At 40.2% G+C, this 20254-nt stretch overlaps 1 protein-coding gene across 4 annotated transcripts in view; it reads left to right on the top strand.

Annotated features, from left to right (window-relative positions):
* The window catches only part of AK8 (adenylate kinase 8), a 79394-nt gene that overhangs the window by 45040 nt on the left and 14100 nt on the right, over nucleotides 1-20254 (top strand). For all 4 annotated transcript variants that reach the window (XM_069873261.1, XM_069873260.1, XM_069873264.1 and 1 more), the window contains one exon: nucleotides 7853-7994. In XM_069873261.1, coding sequence (XP_069729362.1) covers nucleotides 7853-7994 — 142 coding nt within the window. The remainder of the gene's footprint in view (nucleotides 1-7852; nucleotides 7995-20254) is intronic.

Below are 20254 nucleotides of genomic sequence, written 5' to 3'. Positions count from 1 at the left end.
CAGCAGCTACAGTAACGGGTACAGTGCTTGGGGGAACGAGAGACTTTATTTTTTTTAAAGAAACTTTCTAGGGTGCTGGGCGTTTGAAGATAAGTTGGGAAGAGCTCAGTGCCTCTTCTCTTTTGAAGTGGAAATAGGACAGTTTGAATCCGTCGAGTTTAATTTTTCACAAGCTTTAGGGGCCCTGCAGTGCAACTCCCTTTTTATTATTGAAAAAACCTCTCCATTTTTCTTTCATTTCTCACACACATGCACACACACGCATGCACACAAACACGGAGCCCAAACAGTCGCTAATAAACATATTGATCTTCTATGTTATTCAAGTTAGTTTTATAACGATGCTGTATGTTTACCTATATATGCACCTCAACCACAAATATACTGAATAAAGTTAAGGAGATATTTATGAATACACCATATTTTAATTTATGCATTTTTAAGACACCTTCACCTCTGTTTGACAATGCTTTTGAAGTAGCTCCGTTTTTCAAGTCAAACTTTTGTCTTTTCCTCTGGGACTGCTACAAAGATTTTTCTATGGAAAATAGGTAGCAGTCTCTTTTCCTACTAGGAGAAAATCAGTGGTCAAGAGAACAAAATAAAACCTAAATACTGTTTTTTTCTGGTTCAGGTGTCCATATTTTAATATTTTAATGCAAGATTGTACAATAGAAAGTTTTGCATGAAGGCATATAGGCAGTAAGTAATCTTCTTCTCCGAATTTTACTTTTTTTATGTATCACAACAACGTGATACATTAGAATCCCTTCTTCTTTTATTTGAAAATCTAGAATGTACTCTGCTCTATTCTACACAACATGCAACAGTCCTTGCAGCACTAGCTCCTCAGTAAAGAGCTGCTGACTTGAACTCTGTTTTAGTTTGGAAGCTGGGATGGGGAAATCACATGTGTTTTTATAAGACAACTGGAAGGGAAAGGATGTTGCATGTTGGCAGCATCCCTGTTATTGTCTGTGGAGTTTAACATCAAATTCTGGCTTTGGCTCTGCTTCCCTGGGTGCCAAATGTACAGAATCAGGCTCCTTTATGAAACAGACATTTTATTAATGACAAGCAAAACATGTAATAGCTCTTGTGTATCACTTTATATTACTCAACGTGCCTTTGATGTGGATGGGAGGCATCAGAAGGAACGGCAAGGGGAGACACAGGACTGGGCAGTTGATCCCACTGCTGGGGATCTAGAGTGTGTGCCGGTGGCATCACTAGTGAGGGGCAACATCCTCTCTTCTCATCACATAGTGGATCCGCATTTGATTTAGAAGGCCAAGATGGTTTTCACAAAGATTATTAGACTAAATTTCATCTTCTTTTTTTTTTATTATATATCACAGTCAAAAAAGTTGGGTTTTTTTGGCAAAATTCTGTCCTGCCACAAAGCCTGTATTATTTAGTAGAGCTGAACTCATTTAGAAATAGGGAAGAAATAGAAAACTTGGTTGGTAATGGCGATGATGTGTTATCTAGGTTAGAAGTGAGCATGCTACCTTGTGTCCAGCTGTATTCTCTCTGCAGAAGATGGAGGAGTAAAAAGCAATGGTGCAAATATACATTTTCTTACTAGTTGTAGAGACTTTCAGGTTAGAAGGGCCCCTGTGAGGTGACTCAGAGCAGCTTTTGTCTTCAGGTTGGTAAACTGAGGCAGAAAACCTCAAAGCCACAATTGGCGAGTAAGCATGGATGGGAACCCAGATGTGTGGATCTTGACCTCAGTGTCAGCACCGAAAACATCACAGAGGCTGTTTTTAGGGAAAAAAAGATCTTTTTCTGTTTGTGTGCTGGATACTCAGTTTGGACTCGATTTCATTGCTAAATCTGAAGATGCCACTAGCAGGTAAAGCAGCGTAAGGGGGCTGGAATCTTATCCAGTCACTAAATGTGATTGGCTATGAATTCCTGAATCTCTGGCTTGATAACTGTGAGTAAGAACGATGCGCTCCTGTAACACGCATTTCTGAAGGTCTTAATTTATCATACGTTTCATTTGATTGATGATGTGGGATCGTACCTGCTTTAAAAATATCATCACTTCCTCTGTAACGCAGCTAATTTCTATTTTAAATTATTAAAAACATCCCCAAAAAAAACGCTCTCAAGAAACAAAAATATTTTAAATGTGGAAAAGCAGTATTTTCCTCGTTATTCATTTTTCTGTATTAAAATAATCACTCCGGTTCTTCCAGGCAGCTGCTCGCTGTGCAAAGTGAGGGATGGGGATGGTTGTTCTGCGCATCTTTCCCGTTTGATGACATTCCTGGATTGGGTTGCGTTTCTTCGGGAATGCCGTGTCGATGCTGCTTTGTGGGGTTTTTTTTGTTGCCTCTTTATTTCTGGGCTTGAATTTTTTCCCTTCAGAAAGGAGATAAGAGGAGGAGCGGGGCGGTTCTGCGCTGGTACCCGAGCCGAGGGGGACGGGGAACCGGCAGGTGGCGGTGGAGGCTCAGGGAATGATGGAATGGTCAAAACCCACCCAGTTCCAACCCCTTCCATGGGCAGGGACACCTCCCACTGGATCAGGGGCTCCAAACCCCATCCAACCTGCCCTTGAACACCTCCAGGGATGGGGCAGCCACCACTGCCCTCAACACCTTGTGCCAGCGCCTCCGCACCCTCCTTGGAATAGTTTCTTTTTAATATCTCATCAAAATCTTTCCCCTTCCAATTTAAAGCCATTGTCCCTTGTCATATCACTCTATGCCCTTATAAAAAGTCCCTCCCCAGCTTTCCTGTAGCCCCTATTGGGTACTGAGAGGCTGCTCTGAGGTCTCCTGGAGTCTTCTCAAGTTGCTCTCAACTTGAGAAGTTGAGGAAGCTGCCCTCAACTTGAGAAGCTGGCCTCAAGTTGTGCCAAGGGAGGTTCAGATTGGACATTAGGAAAAGCTTTTTTCACCAAAAGTGTTGTCAGGCACTGGCAGAGGCTGCCCGGGGTGGTGGCTGAGTTACCGTCCCTGGATGGATTTAAAAGATGGGTAGATGAAGTGCTTAGGGATCTGGTTTAGTAATGGACAGGTACAGTTGGGCTTGATGATCTCAAAGGCCTTTTCCAACCCAGTGATTTTATGATTCTCTTCTCCAAGCTCAACTCTCTCAGCTTGTCCTCGTATAGGAGGTGCTTCAGCCCTCTGATCATCTTCATGGCCCTCCTCTGGACCCATTCCAACAATTCCATATCCTTCTTATGTTGGGGATTCCAGAACTGGAAACAATCCTCCAAGTGAGGGCTCATGATCAACCCACATGATGGTAAATTATTTTAAATCATCCTCAGGCAGGTTAAAACCAAACTGATATAATCACTGAGGACCTTAATGTGGCAGGGAAATAGAATACTTCTCTAAAAACCCAAATAAACTGACCTGTGGGGAATAATGCAGAGTTTATAGAGCAATAAGATAAGCAAATCTCACGCTTTGCTAAATTTAGGATCGACAGGACAATCCAGGAAAGTAGCCTTTGGCAGTAGCTTATAGTCTGGGCAAGATGTTAACTGTCAAGTGCTGGGATCAAGCCTCAGGCATTTGAATCAGCTATGGAAGTCTTCAGACCTAGCTAAAAAAAGTCTGCAAGGATAGAAGTTAAATGGACAGTATTGCCAAAAGGACCTTAAACTTTTCACAGTACAAAGCTGACAGAATTTATATCTGCAAATGTGTTTATGAGGTACTTAGAATCGAGATTTTATAGGTTTGGAGAAGTGAGTTGGTAGTCTTCAAAAGCCTGTTTTAAAGGGAAATATATGGAGGAGGAATCAATTTAAATATGATAATTGTATAGCTTGGAGCACTGACAGCATTGCAGCTATTGGAGAATAGTGCCCTGTAATCTCTGTAATCGCCCAGGTAGTGTCTTTGCCTTTCAGACTGTGCCTTTAATGTTCTCTTACTTTTGTCTTGAGCAGACGATACGATTTTGTCAACTGATTGCCCGATACGGTTTTCTATTAGTCCTGCAGATCTTTGGGTTGGGTAAGAGCTAATAGGCCAACTCCTTTGAGTTTTGTGAGGAAGTCCTTTTCATGAGGAGAACCGTAGACTTGTGAAAACCTTTGAAGATCTGGGAAGTAAATTTATTTTTAAATGGTCTGCTGGAAGGTGCTGATTGACAGCCCTGGAAACAGAAAATCTCTCGGTGTCCACGCAGCAGTTCCAGCGTGAAAGGCAGCACTTTAAACCTCTGTTCCCTGTGCCCTGCCTGATCATAACCTCTAATTGATTAGATCACTTCTTAGATCCGCAGCTGCTAATTCAGCTGTGTAGCCTAGACCATTAACATGGTCAAGACAGCCTGGGAGATAAAGGAGGTACGCGGTGTGGTATTGATGTTAGGCATGAATGCATGCGTGAATGAATTACATTTCTATGTGGAGTTGGTTGTGGCCTCATTCTGCCACGTCTACCATTCCTGAGGCTCACCGTGACCTTGGTCCACAGCTATTCACGGTGCTCTCAGCACAGGGCATCGCTGTAGCTCTGCAGCATCACCTCTGATGGGTGAATTTTACTCCTGTACCTCAATTTCTCTCCTTAATAGAGATGTGCTTCTACATTACCTAATCTGAATCTCTCTTTGTAGCACATTGTAATTTTTACAAGAAACTTATCTTTGGACTTCTCTAATGATAAAGTAAAACCTCTCTAGAGCCTCGTTCCCCCAACTTTCAGAGTTGGAAACTCACAGAAGCTTATGTTGAAAAGGAATTGATTATTCAAAGCTCTTGTGCTTCATAATCTACTTAAAACATGTAGATTGACTGTCTCATCAGAAAAGCTCTAAATTTTACTTTGCCGTGCAGCCCATTGGGTCATGTGCTTAAGGCCAGGAGACCTCTGGCTGGTTACTTACAGGCTGTGTGCCCCTCCAATTACAGGTTATTAATTTGCCTTACATTCAAGAGACAGTTCCACATGAGTGAAAAGGAATACCATACTGCAGAGTTCTTCATTACCTACTGTCTCTGTACCAAGGCAAAATAAGAATAATACTGATTTCTTTCTTCCTTTTTTTTTTTTTCCTCTATTTTTTTTCTCCTGGCCTGTGGAAGATGTTTTACACTTATAATGCAGCTGTTTTAAGTGTGACTGTTACTGTTCAAGGGCAGCTGATGTACTTTGTAATGCCACTGAACAGCCAACAAGCTATGTTCCCCCATTGTGTTGAAGTGATAGGTATGTTTGCTAATCAAGAGGAGAGCAGAGCTTGCTGTCTGACTTGTTTATGTTTTATTTCTCACCATCAGGTGTTAGAGGGAGGCACAGAAAATATGTAAGCTTCTATATTACTCGGTGATGTATATGAGCACACAAACATTCTGGATTGTATTGCTGATACCTTCTGGTCAGTCATCACTGACATCAGCGAGGTGTCAGAGTCACCACATATCCCCAGCATTACCCCCAAACCCCAAACCTGGCATGCTATTACATCAATTGCTAAATCATTCCCATTCCATCTTCTTAGATTTTTTTTTTCCTTCTTGTGATTGCTCCAGTTTTGTTCAAAAATAGTGACCAAAGTAGCAGAATTCATTGATCAGGGTTCACAGAAGGGCTACGGGAAGTGATCGGATCGAGGAGGTGCTGCCTGGTTCCCATCACAATTGCTTTTAAATTTTCTTGTAGGCTATAGCGTTCCTCCTTCCCACATGCCAGATGGAAGGAGTTTGACCCCTGGAACTAGAAAGTCTCCTAAAATATGCTGGAAGCTCAACAGGGCAGTATACACACTTCCTTCTCTGTGCCATTCCTGGGGCTCTCAGCCTCTGCGCTGATTCCCTGTTCATCTCACAGCTCCAGCAAAATCCTGACTTAGTGCAGTTTTATTCTTTGATTTGTAGGTTTCATTCAACCCCCTAGCAAAACTATCTCTAAGAATTCTGAAAATGTTTCCAAAATTTGGTATTTTTGTAATCCAGGTTAATGATCCCATAGGAGTAATGATAAAATAACACACACCAAGAAAGTAAGTTTAGTGCTGCAGGCAGAAATTAAAGATGACCAGGATACTTCCACTCTTTTTGTATGGAATTTATTCTGGGAAAAGGAGAAGGTGGGATGGTTTTTCTTTCTTCCCACTGGGCTGTCTTGGGTTTCTATGAGTTCTTGTAACCTGGAGGGCAGGGAGAACTGCCCTGCAAAGAGCCCTGATGTTCTTTCCCCTCTACGCCTGCCTGCAGCTCAGTATTTAGATAGCGAAGGATCACGTGGCTGATAACGTTTCTGCCTGCTGCTGCACTATTGTATAGTTAATTTTACGAATGTCCTTTTTAATTGAATGCCTAGTTGTGCATTGTCGTTTTGCTCTCTGTCAAGAGTCTGGTTTGTTCCATTCCCTTTTTCTTTTAACAGATGGAGAATATTACTCTCCTTAACTTGTTGGTTTTTGTTTGGGTTTTTTTGTAATGTGAAGTGGGTATCCTCAATTAATACACTAATCTGTTTTCTAATTAATTCCCTGTGGTTTTCCTCCCTTTTTGCTGGTACATTGAATCCTGAGTGCAATTCTGTAAACTCAGTAATTTGATTATTTAAAGGAGCAGTAATGAATTTCATGGTAGAGATGCAAATCTTTCAGGAATGTTAAATTTCAGGAAGCAAATGGATCCCATTATTGCGGTTTAAAACCTGCCTGTACCCAGGTTATAAAAGAGCACTGATAACAGTATACTCTGCTAAATACGCTTTTAGCTAATCTTAAAGCAATTTGCATTGTTAGAAACCTGATGCCTACACTCTCCTATAAGCACTTGTTGTTGTATATTCTATATGCAGGGGCAGTAGCAGGGTGAATATCAAAACATCAGCGTTCTATGATGTGGATTTATGTTGCTTTTTTTGTTGCGTGTTTCCAGCAGAGGAACAGTGTATTAGAACATCCTGTACAAATACAGAGAAGGGGCTCTCATTGCTTCTTGAAAATTGTTTTGGCTGCTGTTTTGGGAAGCAGCTTGAGGTGATTTTGCTGACCTTTCTTTGTGGTTATTTGACATTATAGTCAACACATTGCAAGAATCCGTGCAAAATTTTTAGTCGCTCGTGTTGAACCCGACAATTTTATTTTTCTCTAAAAAGAAAAGAATTACAAGATACCTAAGTTTCTCAGCTGAAATATTTTACTTTATGAAGGCTGTAGTGAAAATATACAGGATACCTCCTCACTACTGTGTCCCGTTAAATAGAATTTTAAAAGCTGCATAGTAATTGTAATCCCAGTCAGCATCACGCTGATGTTCTCTCTTGCCCTAAAGAAAAATAATAATAGAGGAAGCAGAACTTTTATCTCTAAAATTAGGGAGTCATCAATGCAGTAATTACAGTAGTTGAAATGCATTTTGGAAATTTATTTTCAGTTATAAAAGCTTCAAGCCTTTGGGCAAATTGGAGAAATATCGCATCCAGCCTGCTGTGGCAGAACCATTATCATCTGCTGAGTTAAATACAGAATGCTACAGAAATTTCTTTCCTGTTTTAGGATTTCTTTTACACAACTCAGGTCATTATTTTTGCATTTTGATAAGATTATGTCACACACTTCATTGTGACATCAGCCCAGGCTGGCTGAGAGGAAAAGTGCACTCTGCAGAATTATGTAGGCGTCAGCTTTTACCAAATCCTTTGCTTTAGTCCCGCGGTTCCTTATGAGTTTGGGGGTTTCATGATAGCGCGGTGAATATGCAAAGTCAACAGCAACTCCCTGCTCCAAAATTTATCAGTCATAAACTCTTTGCGTTTTAGTTCCTGTAGCAGTCTAACCAGAAAAAAAAATAGTTTGTATCCTCCTTAATTGCAGACTCAGCATACAAAATAAATGTCATCTTTTTAACGCTTTGCAGTCCCAGACAACCTTGTTACGAGGCTCCTGGCAGAACGCCTCAACGCACTAGACTGCGTGACCAACGGTTGGGTGCTTCGTGGCTTCCCAAGAGACAGAGAGCAGGGAGAACAGCTGCAAAAATCACATATTATTCCAAACAGGTAAGATATATATTTAGCAATCAAGACGTTACATAAATGAAAAATGTGTTTGTGGAAATATACAGGTCTTTATGACATTGCATAGGCTGGTGCAGCTTATTTATTTATTCATTCCTTCTTTAGCTAGAAAAGGGGTCTCACTCCTGGAGAGTAGGAAATAGATCACTGGCCTTACAAATCCTCCAGATGGCCAAACTGTGGGAGAGAGGAGAGTTTTGTTGTTCTGGTTATTTGCTTTAGTTGCCTCTAAATGCAAACCATAAGAAAGGATTAAAGTTTGGATTATATCAGAAGGTGTGTTTTATTTGCAGCAGGAGGTGGGATCTACATCTTTTTTTCTTTCGCATTGGCATAATATCATGGAGATATCTCAGTATTGCGAGGAGCTCATTACGAGACTTTTGGGGTTTGTGAAATAATTAAAAACAACGTGAGAATTACATTTTATTTGAGCTATAATGAAGTGCTCAGAAATATAACATAAGAGAAATGAGCATCAAAAGAGAACTGTTATGACTGCCAGGCAAATAAAGTGGAGTTGCTCTTTACAGCTGGTCCAAGGGTGGTGAGGATTTGCAAAGCTGGTGTGTTCATCAAAGCTAAGAGGCTCTTCCATTGCTCCCCAGGGGTTCTTGATTCTCTTCATAGCACTCACTGACACAGTGGTCACTCCAAAGCCACACGTTTGAAATTTGTCCTCTTTATCCTTCCAGGAAACTTATTCTTACATAAAAACTAGCAGTAGGAAAGGTGTATTACCCACAGAAGTGTTTAAGTTGGCTGAGTTACTCCTCCTCTGTGTTCTGTGTAGCTGCCCTCAATCCCCTCACCGCTCCCCACAGAGTGGAAAGATGCAAAAGGGTGAGAGTGAGTTGGAGGGAGAAAAAAGGAGAGTGAAAAGGGAGGGAGCTGGCAGTCATGTCATCAAAGTTTAAAAATGAAAGTGTGTGAAAACAGCGGTAGCTTTATTTATTAAAGGTAAGACAAAATACGTCTCGAACAGGAATCCGTTTCATGAAAACAGGGAGAAAGAATCTTGAAACTTACGCTAGATTCAGTTAAATAACATGGATTGTTCTTCATGTGCATTGAGAAGGTAGATCCTGAGTCCCTAAACATGTGTCTGAGATCAGTGTGAACACCCATGTGTGTGCATGTGCTCCTGTACAGGACCGAGACCTCATCAAGTGAGGAAGCAAATCTCATTATAAAATTGTATGTGTGGAAATCTGATGCTGATCCATGTGCTCATCTTATTTTTCCTTTAAAGAGCTCTGCACATTCATATCCGAGTTAAGAATTTGGCCCCTACTATTTTACACAGGGGTTGAAGTAAGGGACAAAACCAGACATCATGTTACTTGATTGATTTTGGAGGTGATGTTTTCCATGAAACCGAAGTAGTGGGTATGTAAGGGAGAGAAGGTGATTATAAACAAAAGGACGTACTGCAATCTAGGACAGCAGGGCAGTAATTCAGTTTCAGTTGTGATGCGAGTTATAAAACACTATCTGCAGAGGTGGTGTTTCTGACATCAGGAGAAAAACCTGATAGAATTATAGCCTTGAAATCAATCTGGGAATAGGATGCAGAAATCTATAAATCAGACACAGAACAATCTGCAAAGTCTCATTTTTAGGAGGGCTCTGTTGATGAAATTAGATTAAAATAAATTTACATATATATCAAGTTTATTATTAAAATCTAGTCACATCAGTAAACAAAATTATTTGTGAAAGACTATGTTACTCTGTGTTTTGAACTCAAAGTAGACCTCTTTGGCTGATCAGAACACAGAGTTATTGTCTGCTTGTCAAGTCATAAATCTGTTCCTTAGAGCTAATAAATGGTTAGTGTTCAAATACTATGTTTTATCTGACTCCTGCCTCATAAAGCTAGTACACATAATACTAAATTATACAGCATTGAGCAGGATCAGTCTCCTGACTCCTCCATCTTCCAGAAAGAAAAACAAAAGTAGTAATTGATGGTAGAAAAGAAGGAAAATAAAGTTATTTGAAAACAAACAAAATGGGCTATAAAGTTTGTTAAAATGTAATAATAAAAAAAAACTCATACAGCATCAGCCACTGCATCCAAAGAACTACCCTGGAACAAAAAGGAAAATAATTCATTTCCCACTGAAAAAGTAAGGTACGGGTTTTCTTTAAATTAGAATTTGCAGTAGAGCGAAGGTTGGGTTACAGACTAGTAGAGGAAAACCTGCCTGTATCAGACAAATCCTGTCTACCAAAGAACTGCTCTTGCTGTTCTCAGAGAAGACATGAATTGCTTTCTACGTTCCTCCCTATGAAGCAGTTCCTGCTTAAGTGGACAGGATCCTAATCGTATTGAACTGTGGCAGCCTTTAGGGCAAATAAGAAGCTGAATCCATTAGTGGTCGCTCAGCTAGGTAGTAAAAGAACACCATTAACCACTTAGTGCCTACGGTAAGCGGGATTCCAAATACAATTACAGGTTGGCCTCTGAAACTCAGAACTGCTAACACAAAGGACTGAATCCAGCTCTTCATCCAAATTAGCCTAACGTACTTTAGCTTTTTTGTTGTTGTTGTTAATTCTTGAGCGACAATAGGAAATATATAGTGTAGTCATGGGTAGTTCTAATCTATGGAAAACTCGATTGAATATCTAGCGAAATCTTTCTCATCCCTTTCTGCTCTCTCCCAAACTTTCAGTTAGAATAAGATTCGGCAGCAACAGTGTCATTTGTTATTTATCTCTTGTCATTAGCTTTGGCTGGTTCATGACCAGATGTCTGCTGGTTCCAGGCCAGCTTAAGGCAGTCGGCAGTTTAAGGATTCTCTGAGCCAGAGGGTCATCAGGACAACTGTCTAATAGCCCATTTTCCTTGACTTCTTTCCCTTGACTCTTCCCTGAACGTGCTCTCCTAGCACTCCTGATTTTATAAGCTATTTGTCTACACCTGTTCAGTCATCTCTTTCCCAGTCAAAGAACCTTGATCTGGTTATCCCTTCCTCTCCTAGAAGTCATGTCACTCTTCTGATCACCCCGTCCTCCTATTCTCTAGTTATTCTAGTGTTTCTTTTCTAAGGTGGGACAACCAGAACTGTATTCAGCATGAGGGTAGCGTTGTGTACTGGGTGTTTATATATTACCATTAACATACCTTTATATTGGTCTTAACTCAGCATTGCCAAGATTCTATTAGATGTTATTGTGATAGAGTTCAGAAGAACATCTTGTGTGTGTAAACCGGTAGCTATACAGTGTCCCTTTCACTGAAAATATGCTGAAGAAGGACAGAGTATCACAAATCTCAAGCGAGTGTGTACACACTCAGCAAGGAGCCTAAAGACTCTGTAACTCAAGATCTCTGTAGTTAAAATTATAGCCAGGTTTGGGTTGCAAGCCCTTCCACCTCTGCCAGTGGGCTCTGCTGCTGAGCGCATCCCAGGATCCCCAGTTCCTCTCTTCCATCGTTTTCTTTGGGGTTTTTTCCATCTGATCCAAATCCAGGGTCAATTGTTTTACATTTCTGTATTGATTAATTCTATTACTGTAGTATTTACAAACCATACAACAAATGGACAGGCAAAGCTGGGCAGGGGAGGGATGAACTTAAGGAATGACCTAACAATAAATACCCTACATATTTCAAATACCCATTTTCCCAATACTAGAGTTTTTTTCTTTCCCAGTAGCGAAAAGAAACAGCACTAGCTTCTCCATTGCAAGTTTTCCAGCAGTCTTTTCTTCAGTTTTCCGAACGATGTGGCTGTATCCCCGATTATGTCATCTTTTTACATAATATATTTAAAGCTTGTTTTTCATCATACTAAGAACCTGTATTCAAACAGTTTAGGATAATGAAGTTCCTATTTTCTAAGGCAGAATCTGTGAATGTGTTGAAAAGGGAATAATCAGAATGGGAAAAAAAGATTTTTTTAATTTTTTTTTTTAACTATTTGGTCTTTACATGGGGCTTTCCTATTTCTGCAGCTGATCCCAATGCGGATTAGGGATAATAAACAGCCTATTAATGGAGGCCTGAACTAGGAAATGGAGTTTGAATCAGCAGCAAAATTCAATGGCTGGCGAAGGTTAATAACTCCATTACTATCAGCTCTATTTTTTAGCCGTTTGAAGAGGTAGGTGTTAGCCTTATCTTACTCCTCATTAATTGAGCTAATAGAACCTCAGTGACCCTACCATGCTGCCATTATCTGAGAGTTTACCAGACATGGACTGGAATACTTATCACTGAGCGTGTGTTCCTCGGATTCATTTTTATATCAGAAATATTTTTGTTGAAGATTGGCTGTCTTCAGCTTTCTTTTTTGTCTCTTCATTTAATTTCTGCCTTGTTTAACAGCTACATATTTGGAAATTGAATGTAAATGACTTAATTAAAATCCTATCAAGGAACAAGCTAAGTCCCAAAATAGTTGCATCAAGGAAACATAATAGTGATTGAATTATTCTGACATGGAAAAAATCTTACAGGGCATTTTTAAAACTTTGGCCTAATTTAAATGATGGATATTCTCTATTTATAATAGATGTGATTTTAATTGCTGGAGTATAAAAATCTGATGAGTAACAAAGAATAAATGTTATAATTATATCTTCCTATTTTCTCCTCATTTTCAGGGAAAAAAGATGATGTGGTAATTAAGGTACTAAATCTGTACAATAAAATTTGCCTGTACCAGGGAGAGAGAGAAACAGCAGAAGTCCAAGTGACCTATGTAGGATTTGGCTTACTTTATAAAGAAAGTAATAAAAACAATGGGCAGAGCAATTCTCGCTTTCAATCATTCTCATTTTTGTCTCTTCTGACTAGAAAACAGCTTGTTCTTCCCAGAGCCATTATATGGTTGGTGGTTTACTGACTGTTGTCTTCACTAATGCTAATTAGTTTCCTTTTTATTATCACTTTGCACATCAGTGCTCCCATCTCTTCCTCCTCCTTCCCATCAAAGTCGAACAGACTGACTGGTTCAGTAAAAACTGAGGGGTGAGACAGTGGGAGCTGGAGGGGCAGGATCTTCTTGAGGTCGATGGGAGGCTTATGAAACAGAAACGTATTTTGGAAAATGTGGTTTAGGTGATGAATTCTCACCTGTCTTCCCCACCTCAGTAGAGGTACTCACCCTCTTGGTTTTGCTGACTGTACTTTAAGTGCGCATAGAGTCGTGCTCTGAGGGAGCAGAACACGCTTGCCAGGAGATAAAAATCACAAGTGGTTTTTTTCCCAACCAAAATCCATTACAGGTTGTGCTTACTGGTTAAAATTAACAAATCTGCCTCTCACCTGGGCTGGTGAAGGGCTCATCTGCTTCACTGAGTGACTAGGATCCCTTTAATCCACAGTTGCTGCCCCCGTGGCCTTTTTCAAGCTACCATAATTCAGTCATCATGTTATCTCTTGACGCGGGTGTTTTGAGGCTTACCCTGGCCATCGACGAGATTTTAATTGAGTCATTTACCTTTGTTTCCTGATCTGCCTCTCTTGCAAGAGGTGGTGTTGAGCACTTCATAATGGGTACGTCGGTGGAGAATCCTTATTCTCTGTTCTTCCTCTTTTCCTTAGTAGATTGTGCTCTCTCTTCCCTCATAACAACACTGTTCCAAATAGATGCTATTGCTATTAAATAATCCAATAGACAGAAAATTGGATGATTACAATAAAAAGATTATGTCACTGCTGCTGCACATTCTGCCTGACCTATATTGGTTCCAGAAGAGCCTTTCTATCCTGGGGAAAGGCATTAATATGCATCTTGAGCCAACAATAGCAAAACATCAAATGCAGTTTTAGAATCCTTCTGTGGACTTAGTGTACGATGCTGCGTTTGCTGTCACAAGCATCACTTCTTGTTTCTTATTCTGCTCCAACAAGAACAGGAGGTATATTTGGCTTCAGTTGTGGGAGGCAGGTATTATTTTTAGCAGTTACATCATACAATCTCCTTTTGATGGCTGGAGTTTGTTTGGTGAAATCCTGGATGCAGCAGCTACGGAGATCTCTGATCTTAGCAAGTTTCCTAAATCTCCAGGAAAAGACAGAAGAAAAGCTTCTACTTCTAAGTCAATATTTTTAGTTTTTAAGGACCCAGAGCTACATGCACAATCTTTTGTTATTTCTGCTGCTGAAAGGAGGGATATTTTTTGGCAGTAGATGCCTCTCACAAATGAGGAGACGTTAGGAAACCTGTATGCTGATTACGCTTATTTTGAAACCTTTTTCCTTAGAAGATGCCACTGGTACCAAGGTTGCCTTTCTCTCTCACTGGAGAGAGAGAGAGACAGAAGAAGAAGGAGAGAACTCTCTAAAAGCTGTAGAGTCTGGGCTACTTTTCATGTCTTTGGCAATGGTAGCAAGCTTTAGACAAGGCAAACCGGACCAGTAAGGTCTCTGCTTTCTCCATATGGGAACAGACACCATCAAACTGTGAAAGCACAGAGTTTGATGTTAAGGTTTTCAGGGCTTACGTGTTCCCAGTCACTTCAGGGCAAAGGATTTGCTTGTGTCCCTATAGACAAAAACTTTACTATGGGATAGTATTGTTATTTTAGATAGTCTCTAGTTCATAGAAGTAAAGAAAGATTTTTACTGAACCAACTAGCCAAGTTCTCATGTGTTTGCATTAAAAACTTTTCCACATTACTCAGGAAGCTGAGATGAGAGCTGTTCTGTGGGTATCAGGGACTTGTGCATTTCCATCTAGTTAGGGGAAAATACGCTGTTCTGAGAGGAGATCTGAGCACTGCCTGAAAGAAGAAAAAGGCTTTTAAAATCCTAATTCACAGCAACAGCTTCATGGTACTAATCTCTGCAAATCAACAAAGGTTGCTCAGGGCATTCACCTGAGACACAACTTTTGTTTAAGGAATGATATGAAAGAGTCGTGGTAAATCAAAGTGTTATCATTTAAATAGTCAAGTCATCTAACCTGTGCTCTTCCCCTCTGAAGTCTCTTTGCTTTGTTGAAAAAAAATGTGTGAATAGAAACTTAAAAGCATCCCTGAGAGCTCACTGAGCTCACAGACCCGAGTTCCTTAGGGTCTCCCAGCTTGTTCTCTGTTCAACCTGCTCTCCATGACTGATTCTCTGGGTTGGGACCCAGCAGTACTCAAACGCTGTTTGAATGCTGTAGCAATGAACCTAAGGGGCCATCCTGGAGCTCTTCTCTGAGGCTGTTTGGTGTGGAGTCACTTTTCACTCACAGTTTTGCTAAGGCTGGGATGCAGGAAAAGATGTAGCTGCATGCAACCACGCTCCATCAGTGCATGTAACGCTGATTGATCTCAGCAGGGTAAAATAATGGTGTGCTTTGTCAATTCTGAGTGGTTCTTTGTGGACTAAAGCAGTAATTTGCAAAAGAGTATCTGATTTTCCTCAGTAGTTCACACACAAATGGTTCTTATATATATATATATATGCAAATCTGATTATTTAGGAGAGCTTAGGAAAACCCATTCCTGCATTTGCTGTCTGATATTGAAAGCCCAGGGCAGTACTTTTAGAAGAACTGTGTTACGCATGTACATCACCTTTGATCTCCATGATTACTAGAAGTTAGGAATTCTGGAGTGAAATCTTAGGGGAGGATTGTGCCAGCTGTGTTCTGATTTCAAAGTCGTCTTGGATCTGAAACTAATCCCATACAAGCCAGTGCTCAGAGCGAGTGTGGCTGGCAAAACTGACCCATGCTGAAGACCACGAGCAGAACAGGCATTATGCTGCTTTTGCTTAGATTCTCCAAGCTGAACATCTGAGAAGTCAAGCGCATCAGCCTGTAGCAAATATAAAATGTCTTGGGTGATTAAAACTGTCAAGCAATATTGCATATTGAATGGAGACTAGTTTGTCATTACCATGAGGATTAGAAAGTGTAATCTTCATTAAAGCATGAGTGGATTTACTGCTGTTTACCTTGGAAGAAGATATTTGCTCAGAATTTCTTAGTAAGTAAATTTAGCGAGTGCAGGGCAATTGAAGAGAGCGGAGCTGATTACTGTCATAGCTTATTCTGCAGGGAAGAGGTGGGAATGATCCCTTCTGTCTGACAAATGCACCAGATCTAGTTCTATTGGCCTGAATCACCTGCAGTCACATAAATGTATTAATCACCATCACTTAAATTGGCTTCCTTTGGCTCAGGTGTAAGTGGTGACCTGGTGTATTTGTGCTGTATAAGGATCATATTTTCTGTCGCTAAATACAAAAATTCTGTAGTACAGAACTCCTTTTTAAGGCTTGAAATCATTTTGAGTAAGGCTTTTACCCATCCCACAGAGGCTTTTAAATGTTATCCTTTTCTAACATGTGCTGTATTTCTGAGCTCGGTACTATCGTGCTTTGTGCATGATAAAAATTGTTTTCAAAAACATGTAGTCTGGTATTGTTCATTATAAATACTGACTAATACCCCACTGATACACATTGAGTGAATGATCCAGAGGGCAGCTGTTTTCTTTGGTATCACTGGCCAAAGATCAGGATGCAGCAGGTTAAAAAACAATTGTTTCATTTAACCTTCTAGTAAATGCTGCTACTTTTGTGAACGTAATTAAAGCTGATTTTCAGGCCAAATATACAGGAAGAGTTCCTCATCACATACTTGCAGTGAAATGAAAGGATCTGTATTGGCCATGAGTTTATCCCAAAGTAAAGAAAAAAAGAAAATCATTAAATCATGTGGTGTCTCAACCCCTTTAGTCCTGTGGACTCTTCAGATGGACACATATTCCTCTTAGCAGTGTTGGCAGGAAATACTGACCTGCCAAAGCTCTGTGCCACTTTTTTTGTCAGGTTTACTCTCCTCTTTTAAAAATAAAGTTTCTTCATGGAAGTCTTTCTAAACTCCATGGAAGAGGCTGCATGGAATTCAATGGTACAGCAGCAAACTCTTAGCCTTCATAACGCTATTCCAAGTATAATCTCAGTTTGAAAACTTGCTGCCATTCTTTTGTTGGAAATGTTACTGCTGATCCATTACACCAAATCCAGGTTTTTATTAACATCTCATTACTAACGTTTTGCTTAATCATTATTAAAGGATTCATTGTATTCCAAATCTGTAATTCTTACAGTAAGTAGCTGTTACTCAGAAAAATCATCCAATAACACACAGCAAAACCAGTGATGGCAAGGGAGAAGCTCTACACGATGACAAGGGAGATGTAGGAACAGATAAAATTCTTAAGGTCTCTTCTATGGCTGTATATTTGCATTACAAACACAGGATTTTTGATCCATACAGCTTCCAAGTTGTCCTGTCTGTAAGAACCTGAGAGCAGCTTCCTCTGACTTATTAAGCATCTTGTTGGTTTGTTGTTGCTATGATGCATCACGTTGCTAAGCGTAGGAGAGGTCCATATTCAGGATGAATACTTGTTTTTAGTTTCTGCCTTGTTGAGACTTTCTCCAGTGGTCCCTAAATTTCTAATCATGCTGTCTTCCTTCCCCCCACCCCTACCTGACCCTGCTATAGATCTCAACTGTTGTTTTACCTTGTTGATGTTTTGTCTATATTTGCTTTAACCAGATGCCCCTCTTTGCATGCAGCACTGGGACTCATCCCCTCTCTCCTATCAACAATAATTAGCCTTGTAAGACTAATGGAAGAAATCGTGTCTAATTACCCTGTTGAAGGCCCAATTATGTTATTAACATTTGTGGGCTATAAGCTAATGATGAGGAGAGCCTCTCATTTGCATAGCATTAAGTTAATTGAGCTGGAAGCTATGGGGTGGATAGCAGTGATGATAGCAGGATTCTATTACAGAATGGATAATGATGACCGGAGCAGGACAATTCACCTGACAGGTTTATTAATTAACGGCTATCTGATTACCTAAAAGAAATGGCAAGTGGCAGTTCTGAAAGAAGCAGCAGTATTTTTTTAATGAAAGATGCTATATCGCTGCTGATATTCTGGGGTGATTTATGGTAATGGCAGCATAAGCTCTTTATTGGAAACCTACACAAAAACCTGTTCTGGGTTCCTCCCTGCCCTTGCAAAAAGGTCTGATATTTCTAAACATCCCTAATTCTTACATGGTGCATAAACAGGGCTGTGCAAGTGGATTTGTGTGGCTGTATGAACAGCGTGTTTTGAAAATCCTTGATTGTTATATAAGCTGGGAGTTTTGCCCTTGGAAGAAATGGAGGATTTGATTTTGTAGGAGGGTTTGGTTTTTTTTCCATTATGGTGGTAGGCAGGATTCTACATTGTATTAGGAAGAAAATAAGTATAAACATTCAGCTTTTCACATTTTCCTGGTATGTACAAACTGCAAGCAAAGGTGAGTGCTCTTACCTTCAATTTATTACTAGGTACAAACAGTTATGCAAAGTTGTTAGGCGTTTTCAGGAAGAGGAGTCTTTTTTATTTAAAACAATTCTAAGACTAAAAATCCATTTTTTTCTTTTTGATTAGATGTCAGGTACCGTCTGGGTAGTTCCAAACACGTTGTAATTCACAACAGATTGAGACAGCGTCTTGTTTGAACTACAGTATGAAAAAAACAGTTTAAAAGTTGGCTGAGCTATCGATGCAAGACTGAGTAACTTGCTGTGCAGTTACTGGTTGTTAGAACCCCACACCTCAGTTCTGAACACATCTGAATGTCAAATATTCTTAGATTTTTCTTAGCTACACTGAAGAGCCCATTGTTAAATCACCTGAACTCCAGACCTCACCTAGTGACCGAGTGCCTCGGTTCATCCTGGAACAACCTCTGACCAGGCCTGTCCCAGGAAAAAAGAGAACACTATACTTTTTAACCTTAGGTGGCCTGATCATTCGTGTTTCAATAGTGATAAATTTGTGAAGAGTAGAGACAAGATACAATCACCATTATTTTGTGTTTGGAGAGCTTACATGCACAAAGTCTCCCTGTGTTCTGCGATTGGCATTTGTATTGAGATTGAATTTGTATTGAATACTAAGAGTATTGCCTTGATCTGATGTGGCAGCGAGGCCAAGATTTTAGCTTTCTAGCTACATGCAGCCAATTCACAAATCACCGTAGGCACTTTTGATTTAAAGGAGAAGAGTAGAAAGATGAAAAATCAAAGATAAGGGAAGCAATCTGGGAGAACAGCTCCTGGAGCCGCTAACGATCTGCTGTGTGTAACATTTACAAGGAGCATCTTCCCTTTCCTTCCAGCACCTGATGCTACAGAGCCTAATATCTGCTGTTGTGTGGAAATTACCTAAACAGGTTGTTGAGGAAACCTAACACAATGAAAAAATGCTTTTGCTGGAAGTTAAACCCTGCTCCCTCCTGGTCCTCATTAGCTTTCTGTAATCACTAACCTCCACAGTCAGTCTTGGGTAGAAATATCTTTACTGTTTAAATTAGTTTTTTCTGTAAGGTGTTCTGTAGTTTGTTACAGAGCCTTGCTGCATAAAATAGACAAACACAGCATCGAGCCAAGATTTAATAGATCAAGAATTATGTATTTAATTCAGAGTTCTGTATAGAGTGCTCATAAAAGCTTGATCATGATACAGGAGCCAATAAATGTTTGGGAACATAAATACTTCTGTAGGAAATGGCTCTGTGAAACATTTAGTTGTTGAGTAATAAGAAGAACAGAGAAAATCAGAAGAGTAGAAATCTCTAGGTAATAATATGATGGGTTATATATGTTGCAATGATAATAAAGTTGAGAGGAAATTTTTATGGGACCAGTAGCAACAAATGCATTGGGTCCTGCACTTTTTACCAGTGTCTTCATCTTGTGGTTGCCCCAGTTGCTATCCTTGCTGCTCCAAAATTCACCTTTAAGCCTAGAAAAGCAGTGGATGGGACCTAGGGGTACCAAGATGCTCCTCATAGAATGCTTTGGGGCAGAAAGGACCATTACAGGTCATATAGTCCAACCCCCCGACAGGAGCAGAAACCTCTTTAACTCCATCAGGATGCTCAGATCCCCATCCAACCTGACCCTGAATGTTTCCAGGAGTGGGGCCAGTGTGGACACAAGGGTGTGAGTCCTCTGAGTTTGCATGAACTGGGAATCCTCCTATGGGAGGATTTCAGGGGAAATGATGCTCTCTCTTTGTCTTTTGTTTTTCTGGACCATCCATGACTTGAGTATTTAGGTGTCAGTCCAGCCGGACGGCACAAGGAACTGTATTTTAGAAAAGCACACATCAACGAGTATTTTAAATGACCAAATTGTAGAACAAAACGTTCTGGCAACACAGCTGGGGCTCTTGTCAGTCTGTAGGCTAGAAAAGAAGAAGAGAAGAAAA

The sequence above is a fragment of the Phaenicophaeus curvirostris genome, chromosome 20 (assembly GCF_032191515.1).
Source record: "Phaenicophaeus curvirostris isolate KB17595 chromosome 20, BPBGC_Pcur_1.0, whole genome shotgun sequence".
NCBI classification, from domain to species: domain Eukaryota; kingdom Metazoa; phylum Chordata; class Aves; order Cuculiformes; family Cuculidae; genus Phaenicophaeus; species Phaenicophaeus curvirostris.
The sequence above is the reverse complement of the archived record's forward strand: the minus strand, read 5'-3'. Positions and strand labels throughout refer to the sequence as shown.